At 31.8% G+C, this 8,916-nt stretch overlaps 2 protein-coding genes across 4 annotated transcripts in view; both read left to right on the plus strand.

The window, feature by feature from the left end:
• Positions 1-2,271: 2,271 nt before the first annotated feature.
• On the plus strand, positions 2,272-3,513 carry LOC119633812 (40S ribosomal protein S21). 2 transcript variants are annotated; one of them, XR_005246893.1, is made up of 5 exons: positions 2,272-2,380; positions 2,455-2,513; positions 2,569-2,760; positions 3,038-3,306; positions 3,479-3,513. XR_005246893.1 is itself a non-coding variant. In XM_038027571.1 (4 exons), exons 2-4 carry the CDS (start codon positions 2,464-2,466, stop codon positions 3,045-3,047), a joined length of 252 nt encoding a protein of 83 aa, XP_037883499.1. In that variant the 5' UTR covers positions 2,272-2,380; positions 2,455-2,463; the 3' UTR covers positions 3,048-3,396. The 2 variants fall into 2 exon arrangements, 1 of the variants encoding a protein (XP_037883499.1); XM_038027571.1 differs by lacking the exon at positions 3,479-3,513 and having other exon boundaries at positions 3,038-3,396.
• Positions 3,514-3,559: 46 nt separating this feature from the next.
• Positions 3,560-8,916, plus strand: part of LOC119633104 — a 30,883-nt gene continuing 25,526 nt past the window's right edge. Inside the window, exons 1-2 of one of the 2 annotated variants that reach the window (XM_038026345.1) lie at positions 3,560-3,770; positions 5,299-5,449. The gene's annotated coding sequence lies outside the window, so the exon portion shown is untranslated. The remainder of the gene's footprint in view (positions 3,771-5,298; positions 5,450-8,916) is intronic. The other variant, XM_038026346.1, reaches the window with a different exon arrangement.

Raw genomic sequence — 8,916 nt, forward strand, 5'->3', positions numbered from 1 at the left:
AGATGCAAAATCTGTCGAGTGGAAATGGATTTGCTGCCACCGATCTTAAATACACTTATTGGCCGACAAACTTTGATCGTCAATGGTACAATAATGAGTGATTTGGAATAATGTGATTCGATAATCACAAAATTATTTTCGAAGCTTGTTCTAACATTATTGGTCGATAAGTTTAGGGAAACTTTTTGTATTATAAGGGCATGAGAATAAATTTCTTTTTAACCGGCAAAGACTGACATGCAATAACTCGCTTAAGCCGGCCCTAACAGACCTAACAGACCTCTGTTAAGTATGGTGGGATTTGAAAGACTACTCCGTCCAAATTAGCAAAAATAAGATATTTTTGTAGACACCTAATGAATCTACATGAAAATACTATTCGCATGAACTAAAGAAATTCAAACTTTTTCCTTCAGACTTATTTTTATCAATTTTTTTGAAATTTGGTGCTTTAGTATAGAACAGCTATGAAAAAGTTATCAAATTTGAGACCCAAGCGGAGCCAAAGCAGAAAAGGCTTTGAGTCCACTTTCACCTTTACCGCGTAAATGTATATGGAAATACTTTTCGAATGAGATAAAGTTTTCTAATTTGGACGAAGGGGGCTTCTAAACGCGATTAACTTAACAGAGCTCTATTAAGGCAATCTTCGCTCGTTGAATTTCAAATTATCTTCACATTCATTATTGAAAAGCTAACTAATGTTGATTTCGTCCTTATTGCACGATCGCGTTAAATACACTTTGTCATTATGCTTTAACGCCAGCGGCATTGGCTGCTCTATCACATCAATTGTTTCTATTTGCTCAACCGCATCTCAAACTATTATAACCATATTGGCGTAAATTTTTTTCGATTTTACTTTAAAAAATTAATTGTCGATATAAGTAGTAATTCCATAAACTTTAATAGTATCGGTAAGGAAGGGATAAATTTGAAACAATTTAATATACAAAAAATTAATAACAATTGCATGTTTTTCCGGTATTAATAGACAATATCATATTGCAAGACAGCATTACTTGAATGATATTTTCAACTTTATTTTAACAAAATGCATTTAATTAAATATTTGAAACGAGTTAGTATATAAAACATGCAAATGTGTGCTATTAATACCGCACAATTGCAATTACAGAAGAGCGAAGAAGTCTTAAAAAAAAGAAATGTTGTATATGAGCCAAAATGAACAAAATCAATAATGCTGAAAAAACGTTGCATATTTTACGCTGCACTATATAAATTTTATTATAAATTAACTTGAAGCGGTGAGCATATTCTATGGAATAAAACTGTGTTCGCATTGCATTTTATCACAATTTGAAAATATATTTTAGTAAGTTCAAATTTTCTCCAATACGTGCTTTCTGGTGCCGCATAATTCTTAATTTTTTTCCATATTTCTAAGGACTTGTAATATATTTACCTTTACACGTCATATTAAAGCATATTTCCTCAAAAAACATTGAGGAAATATTGTGGAAATTCTCTTAATTAAAATGCACAACAATATCACTTATTATTGAATTTATTACTGAACGTGTTTTCCTATTTTGCTTTGGCTCTCCTTTCGTACACAACAATAACATCATATAAAAAAGTAAATGCAAACCATTTAAGTCGAATTTTGTTGCAGTATAACGAAAATTTTTCTCTCTCTAATGTAAAACATTATTATGTCGAAATATTAAGATCGACACTAAAAGCAATTATGATTACAAAGGAAAAATTAAAAAGTTACTTATGAAAATTAAAAAAATCTCACCAATTCATCAAATTTTCTCAACATGACGGGTACTTTATAGGTTCAATAAAGCATTTCCTTTGAAAATTAATCTACATGAAATCGTTCGAAATATCCCGCTCAGAGTACTTTTGCATTAATAAGATGTACATCAATTCTTAACTGCATTTGTAATATTATGGATGTGTTACAAATTCGTTGTTACTTGACGAAAAAGAAAACTTGCATTCAAGTGGAGTTAGCCTTTTGCGAATTTTTCTTGCAAAATAGATAAAATTTTGTTAAATATAATTTTTTATAACGTCTCTGACTTTGGCAATATAAACGAAAAATTAAAATAAACTTTGTTTATCCATCCCTCAACACCATACCTTTTGCTTTGTGCATCGAGTAAGAAAGTGCTTATGAATAAATGAAAAGAAAAATTCTTTAAATAAATAATGCAAAAATTTAAAGCACTAACATACTTTGAGCAACTCTATCTTGTCAGAGCTGCTTGGCAATCGCTTATAAACAGCCAACTTCACTAAGCAGTAGTGACAATACTTTTCTCTCTTCTCTTTTCTTTCTTTTTCTCTTTTATTTTGCACTTAATACAAGTTGTCAGATATTTTCTGTAAATTTTAACAAGAAAAAGTAAGTGAAATAAAAAAATATTGTTCGCTATTGAAATATCTAAATAAAAAGATTATTATAAAAAATAATTTCAGTATTGCACAATGGAGAACGACGCTGGTGAAAATGTTGATTTATATGTGCCCCGCAAATGGTATGCACGTGGTTTGAAATCAATTAACATTAAATAACTTAATAAATTCATTTAGTTCGGCTTCTAATCGCATTATACATGCTAAGGATCACGCCTCCGTACAAATCAATATTGTCGATGTTGACCCCGAAACAGGTCGTATGATTGATGGCTCCAAAACGTATGCCATTTGCGGTGAAATACGTCGTATGGGTGAATCTGACGATTGCATAGTACGCTTAGCTAAGAAAGATGGTTTAATTACAAAGTAAGTTAAACAGCGATAAAATTTTCGTTTTATGTCTCACATTACTAAGAACTCGTGAATTAATGTTTATTAAGAAATTGTTGATTCGGCAGTCCAATTAGACTTATAAAAGATGTGTTCTATTTTGAATATCTTCATAATTGCTCTTTTTATGCCTAACATTCAATTGCCCAGGATGTAGTAGGTCTAACTGCTTAGTAGAGAGATGGGAATTTTGATTCTAATTCGATGTAAATACAATATATTTATTTACTTATTTCTCTTTCTTTTATTTCAGAAATTTCTAAGCTGTTTATAAATAAAGTTTATATCTATAACTCAAAATACTTTCTTTTAATTGTAAAGTGCGAAGTTTGCAATTTCTTAGCCAAGTTCGGTAAATAGTGCAGTGCTTTTGGACAACTTGTGTGTGTAGTTGATTATGGTATATTAAAATTTGTTTACTTATCTGATATCGTAAAATAGGGATACCATGATTTCTATTAAAAATACGTCAACTACTTAAAATTATGATTAAAGTACATTTATTTACGTCGCTGTATTCGTGTGTGTATTGAAAAGATGAATTATATTTTATTCAACATAGAACATTACAAATTTTTCAATGAGACAAATTTTTGTAGAAATTCGAGAAAACAAAACAAAAAATTCTCAAAGTCTTAAAAATATTTTAAAAAAAATATATTTTTGAATTTAAATGAAATCATTCAAACGTCAGCTAGCTAGAGATTTTTGTTGTTGTTGTGAAACTGGTGGATAAGTGAAGAAAATGAAATAATTGAATGGAAAAATTTGTGCGTTACTGTCGTTAAAAATAAAATGAAGAATTGTGTGGTAAATAAAAGAATAAAAAATTGTTAAAATAAAAAATAGATTAGAATATTTGTGTGCACGAAGTTCTACTGGGGTCTTTGTGGCTTCAACTTTGTAGTCAAACAAATGTTGGAGAAGCAAACAGTTGACTTGATAAAGTCTTGATATATTCAAATTATCAATCAATATAAGAAAAGGTAACGAATACATAATTTATATTGATTCGTTTTCGTAATACCGTTTTAACATAACTCCTTGACAATAAAGAATTCGCGAAGGTTTTTTTTCAAGGTTCTGCAGTACATAACATTTTTGATTGCATCAAATTCGCTCTGTAAATATATATAAATTTAATTCGAAATCCTTTAGTGAAAATGACTTAAATTAGTCATATAAATATGTTATATATTCATTGAAAGATAAAAAGATGTCTAACTAAAAAACAAGACAATTCGTTTTATGAAAGTATTTTATGATTTGCTCTTCGTTTCCTGCATATTTTTATTCGTCCCATCACAGATACATTCAAATTGCTTGTTTTTTTTTTTTTTTGCATCATTCTGTTTTGCTTTTTTTTTTCTCAGTCTATGAAAAGAGTGCATGTGCACTTAAAATCCACTTAGGCACGAACAAGTATTAAAATCGTTTTTCATTCAGTTTATCTCAGGCAAAATTACGTATTTTTTTAATGTAAATGTGTGTATGCATTAATGTTTATATTAACTGGTTTGTGTCTGCAAAACAGTTAGACAAATATTTATTGTCTTCGGGTAAGTGTTATAACAATTTGATTGTATTGTCATTATGTGGATACATTAAGAAGATAGTATATATTTGCCTTTGTGAGCACATCCATGTTTATTTGGCCTTCTGATATCTTTGAGAATACTTTATCAGATGTACCGAGAGACAAAAAAAAATCTGACAAAATTATACACGAGTAAGAAAATTATGTACATTCGGCTATGGCCTTCTTTTTTGTAGCACCAACATTTAAAACGAAAAAATGATATTTTCATAATATATAGCGTTGAGTAAACGTAGCCCGATTTTCTCACTGTAATGCAGAAAGTATAGCATCATTCGGGACATCATTTTAGGACATTAAATAAGACCAAAAAATTGAACTTATTTCCTTTCGAAAACAGCGGTGTTTTCAATTTATGCGGTACCGCGGACTTGTCCTGCGACTGATTTATCTCCTTTCAATACTAACAAGAATACAATACTGGCAAGAATTCCCCATTTTTCCGTAAGTTTAGAGGCAATAGATTCATTTTTGCTACCAGGGGAACGTTTACATCAGACATTATGCAGGCAGACGGACTTGCAAGTTCAGAGCTTGATCAAGAATACATATAGTTTATGGGATTTCTGAAGCGTTCTTGTGAATGTTGCAAATGTTTTGACAATGCGAATGTACTGCCATTCGTTGTGGTGGTAGCTTTAAAATTGATGGCATAAATAGTTCTTGTTAATTTTCTTTCGGCCTTAATATACATGTACATGGTTTTATCGTAAGGTTTCTTATAATTTGTAAGTTATTTACTTTCACTCATGTAAAATATTCATAAATGGTTTTTCTTTTTCATATCAACAATGCATTTAATCCCCTCATGCATATATGCCAGAATTCCGTACATGCCTCCTTTATAGTTGCAAAGTTTCGTAAATGCGACTGCTTTTGCTAGTCATTATATCAATTTGGTTTATTTTCTTTTTTAGAAGTAGGCGTCAAACATATTACATTCAAACGCTCTTCAATGCGCAGTATTTTAGTACATCTTAACCTATTGAGACAACTGTTGTAAAATGTCTACGATTTTGATCTTTAGTAGAAAAGCTTCTACAAGGAAAGCTCTCTAAAAGGGTTTATGTGAGTATGAAAAAGTTTTAATGACAGAATGAATAAATTGAACATTTCGACTTATAGTAAATTTCATCCAATCCTCACATTCGCTTTACAATTCATGACAATACCATTAACTAGTTTAATTTGTAGGAACGAATCTTGAATAACTTTTATCAAAAAGTGGGGGCTAAAATTTGGTTTAAGCGATTTTCGGTGAAAGAACAGGGAAAATTTTAAGGAATTTGAAAATGCACATCCTGGACTCGCATTACTAACTTAAGCCAAGTAGGATTAACTAGAATAATATCTTACTGTATGGATATTTTTTTAAATTTGTAACCATTGGAAACTAAGATTAAGTAGTCCACCAACAACTTACTGAAAATCAATAAGCTTTCTTTGACAGCGGACTGATGTAACGAACTTTGATTATTTGCCTTACAGATTATGGCAATTCGCATATCATCCATAGGAGCGGCAGGTCAAATATTTCTATAGACTCCCTGGGATATATATGACCGCGAAAAACGGAAGCGACTCTCTTTAGTACCTGCTATGCATAGATCTCACACATTTGTCTGCACTTATAATGTGCCACTGTTTAATTCACAATCTTTCGTTTAAACGACTCTAAATTTCGGATTTTAAGCTACAAAAGCTCTTATCAGAGTTCTGTGATCAGATGCCCTTTGTTTAAATTAATGCTAAATACTGAAAACGTTGAATTTTTTCATAACTTCTTGCTACCGCCTCCAATTCTTATGTGATATATATTTATATTAGTTTCGACCAAGCCGGTGCATATACATAAAGAAAATACGGTAGATTTTAGAAAAGTATGTACGTGTGTTTCAAGCTGAAATTTACAACTTGATTTATATAAAGCTATCTTTTAAGCATCGTCTCAGAAGAGAGAGAGAGAAATAGAAACACTTTTACTAAAAGTGCTTATTTCTGACAGTAGGCTAAGTTTTTAAAGATAAACTGTCATAACATTCAACTTTTTCAACTAAACGGGCTTATGGTGGTGCGTAAAGCTAGCTGAAAATAGCTCTTACAATAATTTTTATGTCTCGATGGGGAAAATGGATGCAAAATTTCTTAAAATTTTCCTTAGTATATGTTTCAAAGCATTTTTCGCTTATTTGTTTTATTGACTGTTTCAAAAATGAAAATAAAAAAAAACGTTTACTCATAGTTGGAGGTCATACATCTATGTTTAGATGACACACTTTTCTCTAATTTTATATCGCTTTAGAAATGTTTGCAGTCTTTTTACAGCAGCACATTTATTTATCTAACTTGATCACTTTTGTTAATGAAAAAAAAAAAAAAAAAAAATTATTTTTTTAATTCAATATTTAGTAATATTTTTTTATTTTTCCTTAAATACGATATGTAATCAATAAAAAGACCAAAGTATATGGCGCCATTATATTCAAATGGCTAAGGAATATATTTCTGGATGAATGGAAAGTTCATTTTTTGAATTAATGCGTAAAAAATCCTTTGTTACAGTCTTAGAAAGAAATGAATCGCTGACTAATCGGATAAAAACATTTTGTCGCTTTGGTCGTGTTATTTAAACGGTTGAGTCACTCGTTTACCACATTAGCAAAACACTGGACAATGACTTTGTCGTCTCTTCTTGCTTATAACAGCCAGTTTACTTTTCGCTTCCCGTCTAATTGTAACAGTTATCGTTTATATATCTTTATTTATTCGTTCAAATCACTGTTCTCGCCTTCACAAAACTCCTAATTTTATTCCTTACTAACGTCTTGAACGAATAGTGCACAATAACTCGATAATCGAAGAAGACTGTTAACATCACCCTGACTTCGGAGTGACTTTGACGCGGTTTTTTCAGTCTTGGGTAACTTTCTGCAAAATGCTGGCTCGATTGGTCAGTTATTTCACGTCGTACGCATAGATATAAGTGCCATCTTCGGTAATGATGTTTTTCAAGGCATCAAGACATTTAAAGTTACTATTTAAAGGTGACAGTTAAAAGGGAAAAGTTATGTGCCGAAAGAACTGATGAATCAAATTCAGTAAAGATTTGCCTGAACCACTTGTAGAAAATTTAGAAATTCTCAATTGTCGGCGAATCGACAACATCCAAACTCAAATTGAAAAATATATGATAATTTATTTGGGCCGGAGCGCGCAGTGAAAATTTCAAAGCAACAACATTTTGGATTCTATCTTGGCTGATTATGAAAACTGTGTCCATTCTTGTCAACGTCAACAACATGAATGGATATTTATGCTTTTAAGGTAGGGTTCTGTCTTGGATGTGATGGGTATGATTAGCCGGGATGAGTTTATGAATTTTTGCTAACACAATCAGGCTAAATAGCCTTGTAATCGGGGTAAAAGTTTTGAAGAAGTAACGCCCACAATAAGTGAAATGTAGTTGATCATAAAAAGAGTATCCAAAGGAACAACATTCGAATATTAACTTACAGTCGCTTTACTTCTTTCGTAAGCACGAGGAAATGATTTGTTTGCGTCAGAAGACGAATCCTTCCGCCAAAGAATAGCCCTGGCACTCGCAAAAGTGTAAAAGATAAATGGTCGATATTTTGAATAACATATACCTTCTCATTATGACAAACTAATCAGTTTCAGCATCCAAATATAAAAATTTATGCATAAATTGTTCAGTTCATTCCGAAATCGTACCTATCTTATATGAGTTTATGTGGCAAATGAATTTGCATCCATCAATTATTGATAAGCATTGCACGCTTTTCTCGCTTTCGCTTATTTCGCAAATTAGTCGTGGAAATGTCAATCAAATCGGAGATGTTACGATATACTTTTTGTTGTTACTATGGTATTGTTTTGGTCAGACGACTGTCTTGTAGACTTGCATAATATTTTAATTATTTTGCCTAAAGAATTCATTTCGATGAATTTCTTTTGTTTATCTTCTTGCAAAATTCTTTGTCTGCCAACAAAAAGCCTTTCTCAAGAAATTGTTGTTTTGTAAACAAATTATTTTTGTACTACTTAACAAAAGCTATACTCATTTTTTGATTTCGTTTGTAATACTTCGAAAATAAGGAAGAGTGTGAAGAACTAATTCGAATTTTTTTACCAGAGACACCCATCAGCTACTTTAACAGACCTCCGCAAACGCGCTAACAGAACTCGCTAGTGGTTGAACGTGACAGCGTCCTCCGTCCTACTCAGGAAACGCAATATATTTTATGGGACCCTTAAAGAACCTCTATAAAAATACCTAAAACTACTCAAGCGAATGTGCTGCACATAGCTGAATGCAGCGCTGCACTAAGCTGAATGCAGCGCTGCCCCTACCAAGTGTGCTGCACATACCTGAGTGCAGCGCTGCACATAGCTGAATGCAGCGCTGCACATAGCTGAATGCAGCGCTGCACGTAGCGAATGTGCTGCACATAGAGACTGTGCTGCACCAAGCTGAATGCAGCGCTGCCCCTACCGAGTGTGCTGCACATACCTGA

Source organism: Glossina fuscipes, unplaced genomic scaffold (assembly GCF_014805625.2).
Source record: "Glossina fuscipes isolate IAEA_lab_2018 unplaced genomic scaffold, Yale_Gfus_2 2, whole genome shotgun sequence".
Lineage (NCBI taxonomy): Eukaryota > Metazoa > Arthropoda > Insecta > Diptera > Glossinidae > Glossina > Glossina fuscipes.

What these genes read in the sequence shown, in the direction of transcription:
- LOC119633812 (XM_038027571.1), top strand. Translation starts at nt 2,464, where the DNA reads ATGGAGAACGACGCTGGTGAAAATGTTGATTTATATGTGCCCCGCAAA. An exon ending in TTATATGTGCCCCGCAAATG is followed by an intron (nt 2,514 to 2,568) that starts GTATGCACGTGG and finishes AAATTCATTTAG; the next exon opens with TTCGGCTTCTAATCGCATTA.